General features: G+C 63.8%; 1 protein-coding gene across 1 annotated transcript in view; it reads left to right on the forward strand.

The window, feature by feature from the left end:
* Window positions 1-22740, forward strand: part of CACNA1S (calcium voltage-gated channel subunit alpha1 S) — a 55495-nt gene extending 32755 nt beyond the window's left edge. The window contains exons 21-44 of the mRNA XM_043485773.1: window positions 30-117; window positions 366-473; window positions 2447-2499; window positions 2707-2853; window positions 3219-3420; window positions 3750-3908; window positions 4917-5027; window positions 5547-5630; window positions 10572-10628; window positions 11424-11552; window positions 11879-11944; window positions 12584-12675; window positions 13224-13383; window positions 14383-14510; window positions 15492-15588; window positions 16220-16322; window positions 16967-17068; window positions 17269-17393; window positions 19043-19171; window positions 19789-20039; window positions 20962-21047; window positions 21724-21815; window positions 21991-22131; window positions 22230-22740. Of these exons, the coding sequence (XP_043341708.1) occupies window positions 30-117; window positions 366-473; window positions 2447-2499; window positions 2707-2853; window positions 3219-3420; window positions 3750-3908; window positions 4917-5027; window positions 5547-5630; window positions 10572-10628; window positions 11424-11552; window positions 11879-11944; window positions 12584-12675; window positions 13224-13383; window positions 14383-14510; window positions 15492-15588; window positions 16220-16322; window positions 16967-17068; window positions 17269-17393; window positions 19043-19171; window positions 19789-20039; window positions 20962-21047; window positions 21724-21815; window positions 21991-22131; window positions 22230-22481 (2962 nt within the window). The 3' untranslated portion in view covers window positions 22482-22740. The remainder of the gene's footprint in view (window positions 1-29; window positions 118-365; window positions 474-2446; window positions 2500-2706; window positions 2854-3218; window positions 3421-3749; window positions 3909-4916; window positions 5028-5546; window positions 5631-10571; window positions 10629-11423; window positions 11553-11878; window positions 11945-12583; window positions 12676-13223; window positions 13384-14382; window positions 14511-15491; window positions 15589-16219; window positions 16323-16966; window positions 17069-17268; window positions 17394-19042; window positions 19172-19788; window positions 20040-20961; window positions 21048-21723; window positions 21816-21990; window positions 22132-22229) is intronic.
* Window positions 22741-23341: the final 601 nt, after the last annotated feature.

Below are 23341 nucleotides of genomic sequence, written 5' to 3' on the forward strand. Positions count from 1 at the left end.
CAGGGGGAGGCTGAGCAGGCCGCCCCCAGGTCCAGCACCATCTCCGTGGTGAAGATCCTGAGGGTCCTGAGGGTGCTCCGACCGCTCCGGGCCATCAACAGAGCGAAAGGCCTGAAGGTGAGAGGGGCCCAGAGGGACCCTCCGGGGGAGGGGACCCCAGGCCTGACTCCAGACTCAGCCCAGACAGTACCGGCTCGGCCCACCCCCTTTGTTCAGTGAGGATGGGGGTGCGCCTGGGCACTCCGTCCCTGTGAGCCCCTCTGTCCTTGACAAGCTGGGAGGCAGCTAGGCTTGCACCGGGGGCCCCTGGGCTGGGCTGGGCGGCGAGGAGGGGCAGGTGCCGACCAGGGCTCCCACCCCCGCAGCACGTGGTGCAGTGTGTGTTCGTGGCCATCCGCACCATCGGGAACATCGTCCTGGTCACCACTCTCCTGCAGTTCATGTTCGCCTGCATCGGCGTCCAGCTCTTCAAGGTGAGCCCCGCCGGCCCCCGGCCCAGCGCTCGCCAGCCCACGTCCCCTCCAAGCAAAGGGAGGCCGCTATGAGGGCGGGTGTCCCGAACACACGGGTGCAAGGCGTGCTGTGAGGAGCCTGAGCGCGGACCCTCAGGGGTGGCCCCCCGCTGCCCCGCTGGGTCTGCGGATCGAGGCCCCGGTCTGCCGGCCCGAGCAGCATCCTCCCCGCTGTTGTCCCCTCCACCCTTGGGGACAGGGCCGGGCCTAACCCTCGCCCACCATGCATCTGCAACCCGAAGTTGCCCTGCAACCCTCTGCAGGGCGGGGGTGGGGGTCTGCTGTGTCCCATCTGGGAGCTGCTCCCTCCAGTTCTGTTTCCTGGGAGAACTCAGCCATTCACTCCCGTCTGGGACTCAGCCAGCCCTGCAGTCCAGCTTCTCTTCCAGAGCTGACTGCTGGATGCCTCTGGCTTTTAGATCACATGCAGGACATACCACGGACCCCGAGGACACATCCACATTCATGACCTTCCGGGTCCCTCCAGAACCCTCTGCTCCCGCCCCCAAAGCACTATCTTTTCAATCGCGATTGTATAACCTCAATCATTCTTAGACATGCAATAGCTTCATTTTACAATCCTTCATTCATTCAACTAACATTTCAGGAGCAATTTCTCTGGGTCCAGGCCTCTGCCAGGGCTTAAGAGGACCATGCAGCAAACCCCACCATGTCGTCCCTGCGGGCAGGGGCAGGCTTTGGGGAGAGCTGTCCGGGTGGGGCTCCCAGAGGACATTTAGGGGCCAGGTCCTATGGGTTTCTGTCCTGGAGGGGCAGGAGGGGCATCTGGACTGACAGCTTAGTCTCAAAACAGTGCTCCCAGCGGGCTGCACACGGCCCATCCCCAGCTCCAGCCAGACTGCCCCACCCTCCTGCCCAGCCTTGGCCTCTGCAGCCTGGGGACCCTGGCCCCCCTGAGGGCAGGGTCTCGATGTGACCGACTCATGCTCACCTTGGCACCTTCTGGGCCGCCGCATAGGAGCCCTCCAGACTCGCTCCCCAAGGAACAAGCAGCAGCTGCCCTTCCACCCTCAACCCCCTCTGTGCCTTAGTCTCTTGTCAACCCACCCCCGGTTGCCGCCCGCCCACATTGCAGCCAAACAGCAGGCGCGGGTGGCGTGTGCGCTGCGTCTGTAATGTGCTTGTCTCCTGCATCTGTATCACATCTGCCTTCCATGCTAGACTGGCCGTCTGGCTTCAAGTGCCCGGAGACCTGCCCAGGGGCAGCCGCGTCCTCTGCCTCACCTTCACTTTCTGCTCTGAGATGTCAGGGGAGGTGGTGACAGGGCGGGGTGTGGCCTTCAGTTTGTCCTGTGTCCCTGGCCGAGGCAGTCCCCTCTCCTGGCCCTCGAGGGACCCGGAGCAGTATCTGCGGGTTCACACTTAATTTAGCCACAGTCAGACTGGCAATCACCCCCTTTTGCCCAAATGAAGCCTTCTGTAGGTGCCCAGTGAGTGAGGCAGATCAGAGGAGAAACTGCTCAGGCTGAAATCCCCACAGCAGCTCACAGGGCCCACCCACTGAGCCCTGGGGGTGGGCGTGCCAGGAACCCCGCACCACGTGGCGATAAGAGGTCTCATCCGGCCCAGCTGGGCTCTGTCCCCCGGGCCTGAGCGGGGCGTGGGGAGACAGGGCAGCCTGGTCCTTGCCCTGTGACGGGGAGACCCAGCAGAGGGGGCAGGGGCTGTGCCCACGCTTCCCTTCCTCGGGCCGGCCTGGGCGCCAGCAGCGCTATCACCCAGGAGCTGGTGCCCAGCCTCGCTGCCGTCTGCCCGGTGGGGAGCAGGGTGTGACGGACGGTCCTGGGTGCTGCCCCATGGCCAGGCCACCCTGCAGAGACAGGCCCAGATCCCACCCTCCTTCCTCCCTGCCGCCCCATTTTCCCACCCTGTTTCCATGACAACCGGTCTCCCTACCTCCCTCCGGGACGCAGGGGAAGTTCTTCAGCTGCAACGACTTGTCCAAGATGACAGAGGAGGAATGCAGGTGTGCGGGGGTGGGGAGGGTGCCTCGTGTGGTGCAGGGTGGCCCTCCGCTGGGGAACTGGGAAGCCTGAGCCCCTCAGGCTCAGAGGCCCCTTCCTCGGGTGACCTTGGGAAGGGTCCCGGGTCCGGACCACACTCACTGCCCAGGGCTGGGACGACATGGTGGGGGAGCCATGTGCAGTGTGGTGACCTGGCCTCCCAACCCCAGGGGCTACTACTACGTGTACAAGGATGGGGACCCCACACAGATAGAGGTGCGTCCCCGCCAGTGGGTACACAACGCCTTCCACTTCGACAACGTGCTTTCAGCCATGATGTCCCTCTTCACTGTGTCCACCTTCGAGGGATGGCCTGAGTGAGTGAGCGGAGACCCTGGGGACACGGCCACTCCCGGGGGAGGCCCGAGAACCACCCGCCCCCCCGTACCAGCCGGGCGTGGCGGGGGCTCTCACGGCATATGTGTGGGACGGGGTGCTGGTGGCTCACTCCAGGGACAGCCTGACCGGGGTCACTCAGGGCTGGGCCTCTCCGGCCACAGGGGTGCCCCCTGAGTGACTGGGGGGACACGGCACCCCATGCCGGACGGGAGGCAGGCCGCAGCCTTTGCGGGCAGGGTCCTAACTTCTCCCCCACGGCCGGTGGGACGGAGCCCGCCCTTCCTAGCCGGGCTTGGCCTCAGCCTAGCCAGTCCAGCCCGCCTCTGTCCTCTGCCCACCCCAGGCTGCTGTACAAGGCCATCGACTCTCACGAGGAGGACAAGGGCCCCGTGTACAACCACCGCGTGGAGATGGCCATCTTCTTCATCATCTACATCATCCTCATCGCTTTCTTCATGATGAACATCTTCGTGGGCTTTGTCATCGTCACCTTCCAGGAGCAGGGGGAGACTGAGTATAAGAACTGTGAGCTGGACAAGAACCAGGTGCTGGGCCCCTGCCGCCAGGCTGAGGCTCGGGCCAGGGACAAGGGCCCTCCCCTCCGACCCACCTCCCACCCGGAGCAGCACCTGGTGGCCGGGTGGGGTCCCCTGTGGACCTGTCGTGATGCCCAGAGCCCCTAGAAATGGGCATTGGCAGCAGCAGAGGAACCACAGCTTGGGGGGCACCCTTCCCTGGACAGCCCGGCAAAGGCCACAGCTGCCCTTCATCTGCCGAGGGCAGGACCCTCCGGCCCGGGGCGTGGGCGTGGGCGGGCGAGGGCGTGGGCGGGGGCGGGGCCCCAGCGCTGACCTGCCGGATGCTCCCATCTCAGCGCCAGTGCGTGCAGTACGCCCTGAAGGCCCGCCCCCTGCGGTGCTACATCCCGAAGAACCCCTACCAGTACAAGGTGTGGTACATCGTCACCTCCTCCTACTTCGAGTACCTGATGTTCGCCCTCATCATGCTCAACACCATCTGCCTGGGCATGCAGGTGAGGCCGTCGGGACCAGGGCCCCCGGTGGAGGGGCCTGGGCAGCCCGGGGGAGGGGGCTCCAGGCTGGACGGCCCGCTCTGAGCCAAGCATTGTGCTGAGGTGCCCCGCGGGGCAGAGAGGGGAGCGGGACGCAGGCCCGGGTGCCAGGCACTCAGCGGTGATTCAGGCACACACGTGGCCGCGCCTACTCTGGGACGGGCCGGCAGCACAGGGGGTGGGCCGTGTGGGAAGCCCGAAGTGCCTTCTCTGTTTTCCTTCTGCTGTTGCACGTCTGGGTGGTGGAGGTAGTTGGATTCTTGGTTCCAGTCCCAAGAAAAGTGGGTTTAACATGCACAGAGCACATGTCTGAGGAGACCTCGAGCACAGTCACAGTCAGCAGCGTCACTGCGTGCTCAGTCCCTCAGGCGTGTCCAACTCTTTGAGGACCCTGTGGACCGTAGCCCGCCAGGCTCCTCTGTCCATGGGCTTCTCCAGGCAAGAGTACTGGAGTGGGTTGTCAAGCCCTCCTCCAGGGGATCTTCCCCTCCCAGGGGTCGAACCTGGGTCTCCTGCATTTGCAGGTGGGTTCTTTGCCGCTAAGCCACCAGGGAAGCCCCTCAAGCAGCATGGTTATCAGGCCTTAATTAAGCATCTGATCCCTTACGCCCGTGAATCAATAGAATCGCACAGCAAGGCCCCTGGGCCAGGCGCCACCCACGGGTGGTGGTGGTCATCCCAGCCTAGAACCAGGGGGTTTGCCTCCTGGTCCTGCACCCAGGCGGCTCCAGGGAGCTGGCCACAGAGCCTCCCCTCTGGCCTTCCAGAACAGATGTGTGTGGGTAACCTGCTCACGGGACTGGGGCTGGGCCCCCCTCTCCTCCCCTCACCATCCTTCCAGGGAGAGGGCATGGCCATCAGGCTGGTAGGATTCTGGACGTGGCCGGAGCAGGCTCTCGTGGGGCAGGGGCTGGGGAAGAAGGCAGGGTTCTGGGGGAGCTGCCCAGCCCCTCCTTGTGCCCCCCACAGCACTACAACCAGTCGGAGCAAATGAACCACATCTCCGACATCCTCAACGTGGCCTTCACCATCATCTTCACGCTGGAGATGATCCTCAAGCTCATGGCGTTCAAGGCCAGGGTGAGTCCTGGGCTCTGGGGAGAGGCGGGCGCATGTGGCTGGTGTTGGGGGGAGCCTTCCCATAGAGCCCCCCACAGCCTCGTCCTCCCAGGAAGCCCCTCGGGCACTCAGACCTGGCCAGCCACTCAGTTCTGGCCGCAGGAGTGGGCAGTATGTGCCGGTGCCCCTTCGCTCGTTGAGCGTCTGAGCAGCAGCCCCAGGGCCTGGGAGTGTCCTGGTCCCCAAGTCCACGCTGCCCTCCCCCCACCCCGTCAGGTCTGCCTGCAAGCCCCAGACTGGGTTTCAGGGGGTTGGGCGGGGAGACTTCCCTGTGTGGACAGGACCCCAATCCTGAGTCTCCCAGGCATGCTGCCTTCCCGTTGGGCCACTTTATGCTCTGGAGGGAAGGGGGCAGAAGAGGGGCCCTGCAGCACCCCTGGGAAGTGGCATCGTGCCCCCCCCCCCAGCAATTATGCATCCCTCGGGCAGGGCCGCCAAGCTCCTTCCTTCCACAGCTCACCCTGAGACCCCCTCCCCCAGGGCTATTTTGGGGACCCCTGGAACGTGTTTGACTTCCTGATTGTCATTGGCAGCATCATCGACGTCATCCTCAGTGAGATCGACGTGAGTACCGGGCGGGCGGAGCCATCGCTGGGGTGGGGCTGAGGCCACAGACCCTGGGGGGGCACCCACTGGTGTGCGGCCCAGCACCCCAGGCCACACACCCTGCAGGGCGGACACTTCAGAGTCCAGGCACAATGAGGGTGCCAGGCGGCCCACAGCAAGTGCCACAGTGGACAGGAGACGTCCTTTCCGGGTGGGGTGGTCAGGGAAGGCTTCGTGGAGGTGGTGCCACGCGAGGGGACCGTCAGGAAAGGAAGGTGGGGCAGGGACAAGCCGCAGGGTGGCTGCAGGAGGCAGATCAATAGACAGAAGGTCCAGGGCGTGGAGAGCTCAGCTCAGTAGAAGCAGGCAAGCATGTGGGGGTGGGGGCACTGCGGGAGAGGCACGTGGGGGGCTCGAACCTTGTGTCCCTGGCAGTGGGGGGGTCACTGGGGGTCTCTGAGCAGGGCAGTGGAAGGATCAAAGCTGCACTTCTAAAAAGTGAGTCTGGAGGTGAGGGCCGGAGGTGAGACGGCTGAGAGCAGGTGCAGTCAGGGAGGCGGTCGTCTCCTCCTCAGACACTCTCCTCGTGCCCCACGTGGGCTGGAGATACAGCAACGAACAGGGCACCAGGGCAGACGGGCAGTGAAAGCCAACCCACCACGTGGCAGGTGTGGCCAGTGAAGGGGCGGGAGGTGGTGTCAGCTGGCCCCAGTCCAGCCCTGCAGGAGGCATGGGTGGGTGGAGGGGGCAGTGCACGGCCCCGCCGTACCGGGGAGCTAGGAGGGTGTGGGCTGAGGCCGAGGGCGGGGAGCTGAGCTCAGACACAGGGCGGGGGCTGGACCGGTCCTTTATTCAGTTCAGTCGCTCGGTCGTGTCCGATTCTTTGCGACCCCATGGACTGCAGCACGCCAGGCCTCCCCGTCCTTCACTGTCTCCCGGAGCGTGCCCAAGTTCATGTTCATTGAGTCGGTGATGCCATCCGACCGTCTCATCCTCTGTCGTCCCCTTCTCCTCCTGCCCTCGATCTTTCCCAGCATCAGGGTCTTTTCTAATCAGTCAGTTCTTCACATCAGGTGGCCAAAGTACTGGAGTTTCAGCTTCAGCCTCAGTCCTTCCAATGAATATTCAGGACTGATTTCCTTTAGGATGGACTGGTTGGATCTCCTTGCAGTCCAAGGGACTCTCAAGAGTCTTCTCCAACACCACAGTTCAAAAACATCAATTTTTCCACGCTCAGCTTTCCTTATAATCCAACTCTCACATCCATACGTGACTACTGGAAAAACCATTGCTTTGAATAGACAGACCTTTGTCGGCAAAGTAATGTCTCTGCTTTTTAATATGCTGTCCAGGTTGGTCATAGCTTTTTTTCCAAGGAGCCAGTGTCTTTCAATTTTATGGCCACAGTCACCATCTGCAGTGATTTTGGAGCCCAAGAAAATAAAGTCTGTCACTGTTTCCATTGTTTCCCCATCTGTTTGCCATGAGGTGATGGGACTGGATGCCATGAACTTCATTTTTTGAATGTTGAGTTTTAAGCCAACTTTTTCACTCTCCTCTTTCACTTTCGTCAAGAGACTCTTTAGTTCTTCTTCTCTTTCTGCCATAAGGGTGGTGTCATCTGCATATCTGAGGTTATTGGTATTTCTCCTGGCAGTCTTGATTCCAGCTTGTGCTTCATCCAGCCCAGTGTTTCTCGTATGTACTCTGCATAGAAGTTAAATAAGCAGGGTGACAATATTCAGCCTTGACATACTCCTTTCCCAATTTGGAACCAGTCTGTTGTTCCGTGTCCGGTTCTAACTGTTGTTTCTTGACCTGCATACAGACTTCTCAGGTAAGGTGGTCTGGTATTCCCATCTCTTGAAGAATCTTCCACAATTTGTTAATCAGTCCTTTGTTAGAGTCCGAGATTTTGTTCTGGGGGGATGAGAGCCCCTGGAGGCGCTTACACCTGGTCTGACTTTGGTTCTCAGAGGCCCCTTTGGATGCTGCGCTGACAGCAAGGTGCAGGGAACACTGGGGGTCACCCGGGGGAGCGGTCAGGAGGCACCCCGAGCACCCAACGAGGGGTGGCGGGTGAGCTGTGGAGGGGCCAGGTGACCAGCAGCTGGATCTGCTTGGAGCGTTGAGCTGACAGCATTTGATGAACTTGATTTAGGCGGGGAGGAAAAGTAATCAACCGTGACTGCAAGGATCTTGCCCAAGAAACTGAGCTTCCGTTTTCTGAGACGTGGAAACTCCGGGAGGAGTGGGAGGAGGGCAGGAACCAAGAGTCCTGTTCGGGGCGTGACAGCTCAGGGTGCTTGCGGGGCGACACGGAGCTGGCTTGGATTCACGGGCCGGGAGCGCTGAGGCTGCTCGGGCTGGGGCCCTAAGCCGGAGGCTCTGGGAAGGAGCCGGCACTCAGGGTCGCCGGGTGGGTGAGGCAAGCGGCAGAGGGCAGGGCGTCTGAAGGGCGGAGGTCCGGGGCTGGATGGTGGCGCTCCTCCAGGAGCCCTGCCCCACGGCCTCCCGGGGAACGCCGCCCGTCGGGAGTCGGGACAGGTGAGAGGCAGAGCAGGCTGCGGGCCTGGACGGTTCTCTCTTTTTCCTACAAAGAGAAAGAGCCTCGAAGTTGGAGAGAGTGTGCAGCCAAGGAGAGTTTCTTTAGAAAACGGGAGAAATTACAGCACATCCTGGGCTCAGGGGAGAGTCAGGCTGGGGTGGGGGGGCGGCGACTGCAAGAGCCACGTCCTTGGGTGAGAGGGCGGGAGCCCTGGGGCCCCGGGGGAACGCTGGCTCTGGGAACCTGGTTCATCCCCGAGCAGGAGGGGGCCGTGAGTCCCGTGGGCCTGTGGGCAGCGGGATGAGTTGAGTGCTGCCCAGGCCCACGGGAAGGAAGGCGTCAAGGACACGGGCGGGGGTGGGGGTAGGCACCTCCATGACTCTGTGCTGGGGCTTGGGGTTCAGGAGCTGCCCTGCGTGTGGGGGTAGGTCGTGCGTCGTTGGAAACACAGGCCAGGAAACACGGGTCTCTGCCCCCAGCACGTGGCAGCCGCCCCATGAACGAAGGGAGGGGATGGCTGGAGCCCAGGGGAGTGGAGGTTCCCAGGCATCCAGCCAGCAGGGCCTCCGGGCTGTGGCCAGGGAGCACCCAGGCCGTGGGCTGTGGGGGTGACAGACGGCAGGGCGGCCTCGCCAAGGACCTGAAGCTGGGGAGGCTGCAGGTGAAGGTGGGGAGCAGGGGACAGGAAGGGCATCCCGGAGCCCGAGGCTGGGATCACAAGGCCGCGTCCCCCAGACCGCGTGGGGAAGAGCATCCCGCCTGGGATGTGGGTGGCCGTGGCAAGGTGACTGCGGGGGTCTAGGAGAGGACCAGCCCCCGAGCCAGTGCGCACCACGGCCCACCAATGAGCACCGCAGCCCTGCCAGCCCGGGGCTGGCCCTCGTGGTGGGGGGGGCAGGATGGGGGGCTGGGGGGAGGGGCAGCCAGGACAAGTCTGGAGTCTGCAAGGGAGGGGCCTGGCAGAGAGTGGCGCCTTCGGTGGTGGGGGGCAGGCCTGGCCTGGGGTCCAGTTCACCCCACACGCGGGACAGACTTTAGGCACTCCCAGCTGGAGGGGGCGGGGCCAAGGCGGCAGACCAGGGCACCCCGGGGCCTGTGTGTGTGTCTTCTTCACGCTCAGGCCTTCCTGGGAAGTAGCCCCCACGGGCCCAGGGTTTGGGGCAGCACCTCTTGCCGGCTCAATCTTGGCCTGAATGACAATCAGTCACTTCTTGGAGCTTGAGGTCCATGTGGGGGGTGGGGGGCGTCGGGGTCAGGCGGAGCCCTTTCTTCCGTGCAGGAGGGCCAAGGGCGTCGTTGGTCACCGTGGGATTTTTAGGGACAGCAGATGTCCATCACCAGGCCTGTCTGCTTAAAGTCATGTTAAGACTTTGAATTAAAATGCTGACTTACATTCCTGCCGTATAATCCAGAGAGCAGGAGGGCGGCACCGTCTGTTAGCACTTTCTGCCAGGAGGGCTCTCCTCTGTCCGTGGTGGCAGCCATGAGCCACAGGTGCCTGCTGGTCATGTGAAATGTGGCCAGTGCAGCCGGGGACGTGAATATCTACATCTGTGTCATTTTCACCATAATCCAAATGGCCACATGTGGCTGCGGGCACCCCGTTGGCAGCACAGGTCTGGCACATGGCTTGTCATCCCTGGCATCTTAAATCACCTGGGTGCAACACCTTGGAAGCCAGGCCCAGTCCCCAGGAGCTGACTTAATCAGCCAGGTGGGGACCCAGCAAAGGTGCATATTTTTTTAAGTTCTCTGTGCGATTCTGATGTGCCGCCTGGGCTGAGAACCCTCGGTCCAGGAGAAAGCTGCTCAGGGAACCAGTCTCCCAAATAATTAAAGATAAAACCCAGGGCTCCAGAAACAGGGCTTCTCTGGAAATGTGGCCCCAGGGAGGAGCTCAGAGTAGACAGGAGAAAAGGCTGGCCCACAGCCCAGCCGGTCTGGGAGGCTGGCCCCTGAGATGGAAGCCTTGGTCCGGCTCCCAGGCAGGGGTTCTCAGACTCTCCCAGGCCTTTGCCTGGAGCATGGGACCCCCCCGTGGGGGCCAGCACCCCTGGCTTCTCCTGCGACCGTGAGCAGGGCTCTCCTCCATGCCCTCACACACACAGCCCCGGCTCCACAAACCCCAGACGCACAGGCTGCATCTTGGAGGCGAATGGAGCCTGCCTGTGTTCCGTCTTCCCTCCTCTTCTTGCTCCCTGGCCCCTGGCCTGTCGCCTCACCATCCCCACAGCTTCCTCCTCACCCCCGTCCACCCACCCACCCAGCTCCTAACCGGCAGCCATCGGGGGTCCTCACCCCCCACCTCACCGCCTTGTTCTCTCTGTAACTCTCCGTGGTCTGTCCTCTCTGACGCCTCACCTCCCTCCCACCGTGTCCCTCCTCTCTCCCCTCCCCCTCTCTCTCCACAGACTTTCCTGGCCTCCAGCGGGGGACTGTATTGCCTGGGTGGCGGCTGCGGGAACGTTGTAATTCCAGGCTGCATGAGCCTGCCCAGCTCGCCCGCCAGCTCTGCCCTGCAGCTTGCATGCCCGGGCCTGGCCGCTGGACTGCATGGGGCAGACGCACTCAGGGCCCCCTGCCCCGAGCAGGCCCCCGAGGGTCCGGTTGGGGGTGGGCGGAGACTCTGTGCCACCAGAGTGTGCATGGGTGCAGTGGGAAGTGGGGCTCTGTGCTGGCGGGAGCATCCAGAGGGGACTGGATGGCAGAGAACCTCAGTGACGGGTCACCAGCACCAAGCTTGTGGGGACTCCAAAGGCCAGGCAAGGGTCTCCCTGGCCATTCATCCAGTGTCTCAGGGGGGCTCAGGGCAGAGGCCTTCCGGCTTGGGACAGGCACGTGCGGGGCAGGGTGGGCGTGGAGTGGCCATTGAATCGATGGCCACAGAGCAGCTGAGCTTCTGGGAGACTCTGCGCTGGGCGGGCACTGGGAGGGGCGGGAGCGCTGCCGGGGTCCTCGGCTGAGTGGCAGCTTGGGGAGGAGGTGACACGAGGCAGGACAGAGGGCAGGTACGGGGCCTGGCCGCTGCCTCCCCCAGGGCGGACAGAATGCCTGTCCGCCCAGCTCACCGCTTGGCGCCCCGCCCACCCCGCCTCGGCTGAGCAAGCCCAGGGCCCCGGGCCCCGCGAGGGCCCAGCAGGCCCCGCGGGGTGGGCTGGAAGACCTCCACCGCGACACGTCCCGCACACACTGCCCTCCCCGCCTGCCTGCCCTCTCCCCGCCCGCCCCCGGCCCCAGACTGACCCTGGGGCTGCGCCCCGCAGGACCCCGATGAGAGCGCCCGCATCTCCAGCGCCTTCTTCCGCCTGTTCCGCGTCATGAGGCTGATCAAGCTGCTGAGCCGCGCGGAGGGCGTGCGCACGCTGCTCTGGACCTTCATCAAGTCCTTCCAGGTGTGCAATCCCGGCCACCTGGGTCCCCGCCCACACGGGTCCCCGCCCACACGGGACCACACCCACGCATCGCACCCCAGGACCCTGCCCACCATGGAACCCGGTCCACCCAGGGACAACACCCACCCAGGGACCCCGCCCACCCCGGGAACCCGCCCACCAGGGGACCCCGCCCACCCACCGGACTGTATCCGCAGGGGTTGCGGGGACGTCGGGGCCACCCTGGGTGCGGCCCGTGGGCCTTGGGGCCCCGGTGAGCTAAGGGAGGGCCCCGAGCCTGGCGCACGGTGGAGCCCTGCACCCTGAGCCGCCGTCCTCGCCCGCAGGCCCTGCCCTACGTGGCCCTGCTCATCGTCATGCTCTTCTTCATCTACGCGGTCATCGGCATGCAGGTGAGGGGCCAGAGGGGCCCCGGGAGGCCGGCCGGCCTGCAGCCTGGACCCTCACCCAGCCTGCCTCCTGCATCCTGGCAGCCCAGGGCTTGGCCACAGCCCCAGAGGAGGAGGTGGTTCCCAGACGGGCCAGCATCAGTCAGGAGGAGGCAGCCCAGGGGAAGTTTGTGGGCAGATGGACAAGGCCGGAGCTGCCCTCCAAGGCCCCTGTTGGAGGCTCTGGTGATCTCGGCTACCCTCTCCTGGAGCACCCTGCTCCCTGCATTGAGACTCTAAGTCAGCTCTTGGTTAGGAACACTGTCCCCCCTCCCAGATTTATTTGGCTTGAGGGGAAAAACTTCACCAACCTTGGAAACACAAGTGAGCCTTGAACAAGGCAGGTTTGAACTTTGGGTGTCCATGTATCCGTGCATTTTTCAGGGAACATGTACTAGGGCTCCATGGGATTCATGGTTGGTTGAATCCATGGATGTGGAACCGTGGATACAGGGCAGGGGGCTGACTGTAGACTTACACCCTGGCATTGCTCAGGGGTCAGCTGCAGCCCGGTTTGTGTGACCTGAGGTGGAGGGTATTGGGGGAGCTGGGGACAGTGGGAGACCTGTCCAGGTCCACAGTCCAGCCCTTCGTGGCCTGCAGATGTTCGGGAAGATTGCCTTGGTGGACGGGACCCAGATCAACCGCAACAACAACTTCCAGACCTTCCCCCAGGCGGTGCTGCTGCTCTTCAGGCAGGAGGCCCCCTCCCCGCTACCCCCTCCCCCAGACCATGGGAGGCCAACCGGGTTCCTACACGTGGGCCCTGCGCTCACTCAGAAGGGCCAAGGCTTTGCTGTCCTTCTCGATGCTCACCCTGGACAGCCCCCACCCCCGTTTCAGTCACTCCGGGACGAGCACTCCATGGTGCTCTGGGGTCCTGCATGTCCCCCACCCTCATTGCACCAAAGCGGGAGGCAGAGGTCCAGGGTCCCTCAGAGGGAGGGTGAGGCCTTGACGACCTCTGACCCCATGTTCTGGGGTCAGCTCTCTTGCTGCCCCACTGATGACGTGAGTCCTGGACTGATTTTGCGCCTCCGTCCAGGAAGCCCCCTTTCTGTTTAGCCCCTGCCCGGGGCACCCCACGTGGGGTAGAGCAGGGGAGCCTCAGTGCAGAGGGGCAGCCCGGGGACCCCAGGTCCGGAGGGGCGCCAACCTGCTCCCAAACGTCCTGCTCGCTCGGGGCTGGCGGCTCCCTCCCCCGGGGCCCGGAGTGAGAGGCGCGGGGACCTGTGCCTTCCAGGTGCGCCACGGGCGAGGCATGGCAGGAGATCCTGCTGGCCTGCAGCTACGGCCAGCTCTGTGACCCCGAGTCGGACTACGCCCCCGGGGAGGAGCACACCTGCGGCACGGACTTCGCCTACTATTACTTCCTCAGCTTCTACATGCTGTGCGCCTTCCTGGTGAGGGCCCGGAGGCAGGCGGGACGCGCCGAGCCCGGGGCAGCCCCACGCCCCGCCCCGGCCGCCTCTGCCCCTCCAGGGACGCAGCTCAGGGACACAGGAGACAGACAGGGCTCCGGCTGGCGTCCCTGCTGTGGTCAGTCTGGGTGTGGCTTCTTTTCCTTGGTGCGATTCTCAGGCTCCAGAGGAGTTGTCCAAAGGTTTTACCTTTTTGTTGTTGTCATTAGCAATTAGTAATCAAAAAATCAAAAGAATTTACTGAGACTCTGCACTAAAACAGAGGCTTCTATTTTACTTCCTAAAATAGAGAGCAAAGCCATCTGCCCCTCTCTCTTCCCTTGGAAGAGAAGCTTGCCGCCCCTGAGAGGTTGAGTCTGGAGGCAGAGCCATGGCAAGGGCCTGGAGCAGAGCACAGACGGCTTTGAGGCTTCAGGGCTCCGTCTCCCACACGGGCAGCAGAGCGCCCGACAGCCCCGGGCCCTCGCTTGTTTTCTTTCCTATGTTTATTAAAACAGTTTGAGCATCTCACGTTCCCTGAGCTCAGGGCAGAGGACAGAAACATGAACGTGAATAGGACACTGTCCTGGCCCTGAAGACACCCCCGGGTGCCAGGGGTCCATGTGCAACAAAGCTTGCCTTTCAGAGGCACACCCAGTGATACAGAACAGGCGAGAACAGCACAGGGGCAGTGTCCGGGGGGACCAGCGTCCCTCGGGGGTAAAGGCGAGAGGCTGAGGTTGGGACGTAAAGCATGAGTCCCTGGGGCCCTGGCAGAGGACCTGGACCTGAGCAGTGACGGGCTGCTCGTGTGCGGACGCGATTGCCAGAGGGCGGGGAGACTGGGCGCCGGAGAAGCTATGGGCCCAGGCCCCGTGGACACCCCAGGCCCCGTGGACACCCGCAGGCCCCGTGGACACCCCCGGGCCCCGTGGACACCCGCAGCCTATCACCGTGCCACCTGCCTTTCCGTGCAGGGACCCCTCTGCTCTCCTCCCACAGATCATCAACCTCTTCGTGGCCGTCATCATGGACAACTTTGACTACCTCACGCGGGACTGGTCCATCCTGGGCCCTCATCACCTGGACGAGTTCAAGGCCATCTGGGCGGAGTACGACCCAGAGGCTACGTGAGTCCAGGCTGCCGGCCTGGGGCTGGACCATCCCTCCACCAACTCCTCCGATTCTAGAGAGAGATTTAGGTCCCCCTCCCAGCCTGGCTTCTGACAGCAAGCCACCCTCCAGTCCAACAGGAAGGAGCGGGCTTTCCCTCCCTTTGCCACCCAAGGGCCCAGAGCAGAGAAGTGGAGTCTCTCTGGGTTAGGAGGGAACCCACTGCCCCCGGGGCAGAAGCCCCCTGCTCTTCACTGGGAGATGGTCGTCCAGCTTCGCTTGGACACTTCTAGGAGCAGAGAGCTCACTACCTCCCCAGGAATTCTAGGCCCCACTGCTCAGGATATGGGCACTGGGCAAGCAGCTGAGCTTGAGGAGAGTGCAGGCCCCAGCCTCGCCCGACACTGACCGGACCAGGGTCTGTGCTGGGGTAACCTGGCCTCCGGGCCTTGAGTGCACTTGAACTCTGGGGAGGCTGGCTGCCTTACGCTCTTGCCAAGAAGGCCGCCTGCTCACGGGTGATGACTTCCCAGGTGCCAGGCGCCATGCCAACCGGGACGCGTTCGTTAGCCTGTGACTGCACTGCCGTCCCCACCCGTCTCTGCGAGTGGGCTTTACCCTCCCCTGATCCACACCCTCTGCTTCTCTTAGTACAACCCACGAGCCCCCAGACAGCTTGACTAAAGCCCAAGGAAGGCTCCCCGGTGGGAAAAATGAGGTCTGGATCCCAGCCCTGGAGATCCCGTATCTGAAGGGACACTGGCCTCTTCTCACCTGCCACCCCCCCAACCCCCGCCAACAGAGAGCCCATTCTGTGTGCTGGGCAGTGGTGAATTAGAACATTGTTCCTGCTTCAGAAAGGAAACAGCTTCCGCTGCCCACACAGGGCTGGAAGGCAGGAGGCGTCCCGGTCTCCTGGCTCCCTCCCCAGGGCCCTTCTCCAAGCAGGGAGGGAGGTCCGGGGCTGCACGGTGCACAGGTCTGGTGTCCCCCTGCAGGGGCAGAATCAAGCACCTGGATGTCGTGACCCTGCTGAGGAGGATCCAGCCCCCGCTGGGCTTCGGGAAGTTCTGCCCCCACCGGGTAGCATGTAAGGTAACCAGCGCTGCCGGCGAGGGGTGGGCACCCCCTCCCACCTCCACCGACCCCCACCCCGGGTGGGAGGAGGAGGCAGGGGCCCTGGGGCGGGGCGAGTGGGTGAGTCACTTTAGAGCAGCTGTCCCCTGGGTGCCCACATCACTGCCTGGGACCTAAATCTCAGCAGCGTCCCCAGCTCACATTTTACCCCCTCAGGGAAGGGACGGTGGCCACCCCGCACCCCAGCCCCTCCCCTCATGCTCAGCCTCCCCCAGCCCCGCCCCCTCCCCATGGTCAGTCTCCCCCGTCCCTGTCCCCACCCTCACGGTCAGCCTCCCCCAGCCCCGCCCCCTCCCCCATGGTCAGTCTCCCCCAGACCCCTCTTCATGGTCAGCCTCCCCCAGCCCCGCCCCCTCCACCATGGTCAGTCTCCCCCAGCCCCATCCCCCCGCTCATGGTCAGTCTCCCCCGTCCCTGTCCCCACCCTCACGGTCAGCCTCCCCCAGACCCCTCTTCATGGTCAGTCTCCCCCAGCCCCGCCCCTCCCCCATGGTCAGCCTCCCCCCCAGCCCCGCCCCCCGCCCCCTCCCGGCGAGGACGAACACCTGCCCGGTGGCCCCGCCCGCAGTGAGCCCCCCTCTCCGCACAGCGGCTGGTGGGCATGAACATGCCCCTCAACAGCGACGGCACGGTCACCTTCAACGCCACGCTCTTCGCCCTGGTGCGCACAGCGCTGAAGATCAAGACGGAAGGTGTGGGCGGCCCCTCCCCGGGGGCGGGCTTTCCCGCAGGTCCCGCCAGGCCCTCTGAGCTGAAGGTCGGGCTCGGGGGTCTTGGGGAGAAGCAAAGCGCGGACCCCGGCCGAGGCCACGTTGGGCTCAGCGGGCACCCCCGGGTTCTGTAGGGCAGAGTCCCCCAGCCTCGGTCCTCACATGGCCAGCTCTGACGGGGGTGGGGCGGGAGGCGTGGGCCCCGGGGGGCGTCAGACCGGAGGACAGCCGGGGTGGGGGGGTGGGGGTGGCAGCGGCAGGGAAGGCTTCCTGGGGAGGGCAAGGAGAGCGGGGCCGGGGTCAGGGAGGGGCCGAGGCCGAGCACCTGGAGGGCTGCCTGGAGGAGGCGGAACAGACCAAGTGTGCAGGGGATTGATGACTGTCCTGGGACGGCAGGGAGGACAGGAGGGGACAGCCTCTGCAGTCGGCCACTCTGGGTGCTGGAAGCCAAGGCCTGGGGCAAATGTGACCTGAGGCTGGGCTGCCCAGGGGCACAGCAATCGTCCCCCCCACCCCCAGCAAAGTCTGTGCCCAGGGCAGCCGCCGCCACAGGGGAAAGCCAGCCACCGTCTGCTGAGCGAGAGGTGGCGTGTCGAGTGCGCTGACCCGGCCTGTCTGCTGCCCAGGTAACTTCGAGCAGGCCAACGAGGAGCTGCGGGCCATCATCAAGAAGGTCTGGAAGAGAACCAGCATGAAGCTCCTGGACCAGGTCATCCCTCCCATAGGAGGTGGGCGCGCCGGGGCCCAGAGGCAGCCCTGCCCCCATGGGGAGCCCGGGGTGTCGGGGTGCAGCCCGGCCCTCTGTAGCCTTGGGCAGACCCCGTGCGCTCAGGCCAGCGAGAGGAGGGGAGCTGGGGGCCAGTCCCGGCTTGGCCCAACGCAGACCCCAGCCTCAGACGCCCGCCGGCCGCGGTCGGCCCCTCTGCAGATGACGAGGTGACGGTGGGGAAGTTCTACGCCACGTTCCTCATCCAGGAGCACTTCCGGAAGTTCATGAGGCGCCAGGAGGAGTATTATGGGTACCGGCCCAAGAAGGACACCGTGCAGATCCAGGTAAGCCCTCCCCGAGCGCCGGGGCCTCCCTGCTGAGCTGGGCTCCAGACTCCAGCTCCCTCTCTGCGTGTTTGGGGGCCGGCAGGGAAGGCAGGCAGGGCGGGAGGAGCCAGGACGCGTGGGGGGTGAGATGATGGCTCTGGATGGAAGATGCTTCAAGCTCGAGGGAGGAACCCGGAGCCCTTCCGTCCCTGGGATGATATGACCCAGAGCCACGGTCCTACCCCCTGAACACAAGGGAGAGGTTGGGCTCGGTGACAGCCGTGGTCTCCAAAGAGGGCAGGTTTCCCAGGGGAGGGAAGGGCTTGAAATGACCCACTGGGTATGCAAATATATGTCAAATTTTGTGTTATCTTGCCCGTTTTTCTTCTTACAATTTTTATTTTATTTATTTATTTTTTGGTTGCGCTGGGTCTTCACTGCTTCGCGGGCTCTCCTCTCGTTGTGGCGAGCAGGGGCTACGCTTGGTTGCACGGGCTTCTCACTGCAGTGGCTTCTCTTGGTGTGGAGCACAGGCTCTAGGGCACTCAGGCTTAGGAGTTCCAGTGCGTGGGTTCAGTAGCTGTGGCTCCAAGGCTCCAGAGCACAGATTCACTGGTGGTGGTGCACGGGCGTAGCTGCTCCACGGCATGTGAGATCTTCCCAGACCAGGGGTCAAACCCGTGCCTCCTGCATTGTCAGGAGGGCTCTTGACCACAAGCCACCAGGGAAGCCCTTGTCTGTTTTTAATTTCAATGTTTTAAGTATAGTGCACATAATGGATAAATTAAAAAAGCATCCACATAATTGGGCTGTGTTCAAAATTTTATTTCAATTTTTACTGTGAAACAATCTCAGAGTTTTAAAAGTTGCATGTGCAATATAAAAGTCTTTTTTTTTTCTGAACCATTTGAGAGTCATGCCCAGTGTTCCATCGGTCCCGAACAGGTCAGTGTCCATTTCCTGAAAACAAGGGCATGTTCCTCCGTAAGCCTCCTGCATACCCGTGATGCAGCCACCAAGATCAGGAAATGGATGTGTTTAGTCCCATGGAATCCTTAGGCCCCACGCACGTTTCACCAGCGGTCCCAATAACGTCCTTCACGGCAAAAGGATTGGACCTAGAATCACGTGTTGTGTTTAGCTGTGCGATCTCTTTAGTCTTTAGCTCCTCAGTCTTTCCTTGATGCGACCTTGACACTGGGAAGATTCCAGCCAGGTTTTGTGGGACGTTCCCTCGTGACAGGTCAAGGGCTTGCTTCCTGGACAGGAATGTCCCAGCATGGATACTGTGTTCTCTTTGCAGACTGTCAGGTGACACCAACCTTGATTTGTCCCACTGCTGATGAGATGAACTCTGATCAGCTCTCAGTGTGGCATTAATGACACTGCAATCCAAAGAAGTCATGTGTGTGAAGATGGTGTGGAGTGAGAGGATTTCCCAGCCTGGAGACCTGGGCGGGGATGAAGTCCCCATGAGGGCAAAAGAAGACAGCTTGAGAGCTTAGGGCTTGGATGACCCAAAGGCTGGAGGAGGAGCCCCGGGGCAGGAAAGGACGGGCCCGGGCCTTCAGGGGAGCCCCGGTTGCCAGTATTAGGAGAGAGTGAGGGAAGCAGTCTATCCTCCCCTCCTGGCCTGGAGCGCCCCTGAGTCCCTTCTCCGTCCCCAGGCCGGACTGAGGACCATCGAGGAAGAGGCAGCCCCCGAGATCCGCCGCACCATCTCGGGAGACCTAACGGCCGAGGAGGAGCTGGAGAGGGCCATGGTGGAGGCCGCGATGGAGGAAGGGATCTTCCGGGTGAGTGAGGCGGTGGCCCTTGGTGTGTGTGCTCCAGGACAGAGCCTGGGAGCCCCGCCACGCCCTCAGGGCTGAGGATGCCCGCTGCCCCGCTGCCCACGGCTCCCGGGACACCCACCCAGTGACCCTCCTGCTTGAGGTGCCCCGTCCTTCCGCTCGTCCCCTCCCAACCTCCCCCTCCTCCTCCGCCCGAGCCCGAGGCAGCTCCACGCATCAGATGCCCACCCACCTCGCTGGAGGGTCTCTGAGGACCACCTTGCTGAAGCTTCTTGGGTTATTCATAGGAATGGGGGCCCAGAGAGACCCTCTGATGTCCAGTGCCGCTCTCCAAGTGACTTTCGGAGGTGGGACTAGAGCCCTTCCTCCAGACGCCCGGCTCCAGGCTTCCCACTCCCCACATTCCTGTCCGAATATCTGGTACCCTACAGTTCTTAGAGGTGTCTAGTCTATTCCCCCAAACTGAGGACACCCTGAGGGCACTGGTCCCTCCTGTGACCTCAGCCTGGCCCGCTCCCCTCTGGCCCCGTTCCCAGCACCGGCCTGTGTCTGGGTGCTGGTCCCTCCGCTCCCAGCCCCGGTCCCCGCTCTCAGTCCCTCCCCTCTCCTCCTCACCCCAGAGGACCGGCGGCCTGTTTGGCCAGGTGGATAGCTTCCTGGAAAGGACCAACTCGTTGGCCCCTCACATGGCCAACCAGAGACCCCTCCAGTTTACTGAAATTGAGATGGAGGAGATGGAATCACCCGTCTTCCTGGAGGACTTCCCTCAACGTCCGAGCACCCACCCCCTTGCTCGCGCCAACACCAACAATGCCAATGCCAATGTTGCCAGTGGCAACAGCAACCATGGCAACAGCCAGGCATTTCCCAGGTAGTGGCAGCAGCCAGCAACCCGGGATGTAGGGGCTGGGATGGGCCCAGGTAGACATGGCTGGTGGGCTCCTGGCTTTTGAGGGGCACGCTCTGGGGTCCAGCCTTTGCCATGCTGCGAGAGACTGGCCTGGACGGCAGAGACGCATGTGGCCAGCAGGGGGCAGCCTCGGGTCGGCCTCAGTCAGTGCCCAGTGGCTTTTCTTCCATTGTCTTGGCTGGTCCAGAATACGACCTGCAAGGTTAGAAGAGGCACATCCTATGAAAACCTGATCAGTTACGGTTCTGTTGTTGGATCTGGGCTCCGGTGGTTCCCCTGTCGCCAGCCCCGGGCTGCGGACTGGATATAACCTGTGACTGAGAGCCAGGGATCGAGGGATGAGCAGAGAGGGCCTTGGCCCTCCACGCAGACCTTCTGTGCTAGACCTGAGGCCCAGGGCTGGGGTGTGCTTGGCCTGGGGAGTCTGGGTTCCTCACCCTCCATAACGGGTACGACAGGGCAGAGGTCAGGGGAAATGCCACTTCCCAGGCCAGGCTGCTTGCACCCCGTTCCAGCCAGAGAGCCCCTGAATTAAGTCCACACGCCCAGGAGGGTGCCTGCTCTCCCACGCCTGCAGGGTCAGTGTGGTGTGGGCGCTGTGGACGTGCAGGTCCGGGCCTGTACCCAGACTGTTGCAGTCTTGTCGGGGGGTGTGCCATGGGGCACAGCTGTGACCAAATGACCTCAGAGAGTACGTCCTGAGAAGACAGAGGGCCTGGGACCCAGCTAGCTAGGGACACTGAGGGAGCTTCCAAAACCAAGGACTCGGGAGTCAAGGCCACTCCACAGCAACGGGCCCAGGCCTGAGGGAGGCTGTGGGGCCCAGGAGGGCCGGGGTGGAGCAGCAGCAGCCCGCGGCTCACTGGCCCCGCTCCCGTTTCAGCGTCCACTATGAAGGGGAGCTTGCAGAGGAGACAGAGACGCCTGCCGCCAGAGGAGGACCCTTCGGCCAGCCCCAGGGGGCCCTGGGTCAGTCTCTCCTGTGCCCCTGAGGGGTTGGCCTTCTCCCAGAGAGGCCTGGGGAGCCTGCTGTCCGGTTGGGGAACTCGGTCAGGAGAGCCCGTGGTGACGGGGGCAGCTCGTCACCCAAGCAGAGGAAGGGGCCACACAGGGGCCAGAGTGAAGAGAGGGGGGTGGTGTCTGCACTGTGAAAGGGCCCTCCCCGGGCACGCCCCTCCCCGGCCAGAGGAGAGCCCCTGGACGCACTGGCAGCTCAGCTCTGCCCTTCAGCAGCTGACCTGGCGGCTGCCCCGTGGGTCCTAGACCGCTGCGCGGGACAGGAGGGAACCGAGGAAGCTGCAGTTCACGGGGGACGAGGGTGCTCGGCACGTGTTCCGACCCTGACACACTTTCACGCTCATGGACACCCACACACACCTCGCATGTTCACCCATGCATGCTCACACAAAGATCAGCTTGGCCAAAGCTGGTCAGGGTCTGGCCTTGATCCCCTCCCAAGCCCACAAGGACAGAGACCAGGGCAAATGGGGGTGGGGAGGTGCGGTGGGGGGGTGGTCCTGCGTGGCCCAGGGTAGGTGGACCTCTAGGACCCTGAGGGCCTCAGGGTGGGGCTGGCTGGCCGAGGGGAGCTCTGTGGACCCACGGCCCCCAGGAGGACGGAGCCCTGAGCCCACTCTGCCAACAGGGCCCCACAGCAAGTCCCGAGTGGAGAGGCTGCAGGGACAGCATCCCTGGAGAAGGATGCCCGGAGCCCAGGCCCCCGCCGCCTCCTGCCAGGTAACAGGCCAGAGACGACAGGAAGCAGGCTCCAGGCAGAGAGTGGGTAGCAGTGACTCAACAGCAGAAGGGACGGGACCCCCGTCCTCTCCCGCCTGGGTCTTGGCTGGGGCTTCCCCATCCCCATGGGCTCCAGCCTCCCTGAGGGGTCTCTGCCTTGTTGCTTTCTGAACAGCTCATGGGAGAAGAGTCTCCGGTGCCTGAGGCAAGGAGCCCCACCCCAGGGTCCCTGCCCGGGGAGGCACCCCCCGGCAGCAGGATGGAGGACAGAACCCCCGGGGGCCCAGCTCCAGCCACCGCCCTGCTGATCCGCGAGGTGAGGGTGCTGCGTCTGGGGCAGCCCTGCCATGGCCTGGGGTGGAGAGGGTGGGGGGGGCGCCTCGGGACCACCCACCCGGCCTGCCTTCCCTGCAGGCTCTGGTTCGAGGGGGCCTGGACAGCTTGGCGGTGGATGCTAACTTCGTCATGGCAACGGGCCAGGCGCTGGCGGAGGCCTGCCAGATGGAACCGCGGGAAGTGGAGGTGGCAGCCGCAGAGCTTCTGCAGGGACGCGAGGCCCTGGAGGGCATGCCTGGTGCCCAGGGGTGGTCGGGCCTCGGGTCCTCCCTGGGCAGCCTCGACCAGCGTGAGGGCTCCCAGGAGACCCTGATTCCCCGCAGGCCATGAGGGCCCCGGCATCAGTGTTGGCCCGGGCTGGCGAGAGTGAGGGTGGGGGAGCTGGAGTGGGAGGGTTAGCCCAACTCAGCAGCCTCGATGGACAGAGGATGGGCTGGGGGCGGGCAGGGGGGTCAGGAAACACATCCAAGGTCAGCGGGCAGAAGGTGAAGCCGCTCTGCTCACCAGCAAGCTGCGTGAGTGGACAGAGCTTCTGTATCATTCAGAGGCCTGGTCAGTGCCGGCAGGACATTAAAGTCTCCAGGCCTGCGATAGGGCGCTGCCTCTGCTTGTCTCCTTCCGGGGGCCCCTCTATACCTCCCCCCACCCTGCTCCCACGGAGGGGCCTCCGGATGGTCCTCCTGCAGGGGCGGAGGGGCCGCTGAAGACGGCGTGGAGCTTCTGCCCGGCCAGGCCCCTCACAAACCCCCTTCCCCGAAGCCTGACCGGAATCCACTGCCTGCCCACCTCCCAGAGCCTCAGGGGGTCTGCTCGCGGCCCGGGGTGGGGGGCGGGGGGAAGACCCTGGCATCCACCTCCTCGCTCTGCCTGGTGGTGCTCGCCTGTCACGTGCTCCCTCCGCCGGCTTCCTGGTGACCTCCCCCAGGCCGCCCACCTCACACGCGAGGGCGTCCTCAGGGTGCTGGGTCCTCCCTCCTTCCTGCAGGGTCAGCCCCCTGTCTGGACATCACCTTCCTCACTTAGTGCCGAGCACCCCCGCCCCCACGGCCCTGCCCCGCCCCCATGCTCGTCCCCCCCCTCGTGGCCCAGCCCCACCCCCATGGCCCGGCCCCTACCCCACGGCTCGGCCCCGCCCCCGTGCTCGTCCCCACCTCCCGTGGCCCGGCCCCACCCCCATGGCCCCGCCCCGC

This window comes from Cervus canadensis, chromosome 13, assembly GCF_019320065.1.
Source record: "Cervus canadensis isolate Bull #8, Minnesota chromosome 13, ASM1932006v1, whole genome shotgun sequence".
Taxonomy (NCBI): domain Eukaryota; kingdom Metazoa; phylum Chordata; class Mammalia; order Artiodactyla; family Cervidae; genus Cervus; species Cervus canadensis.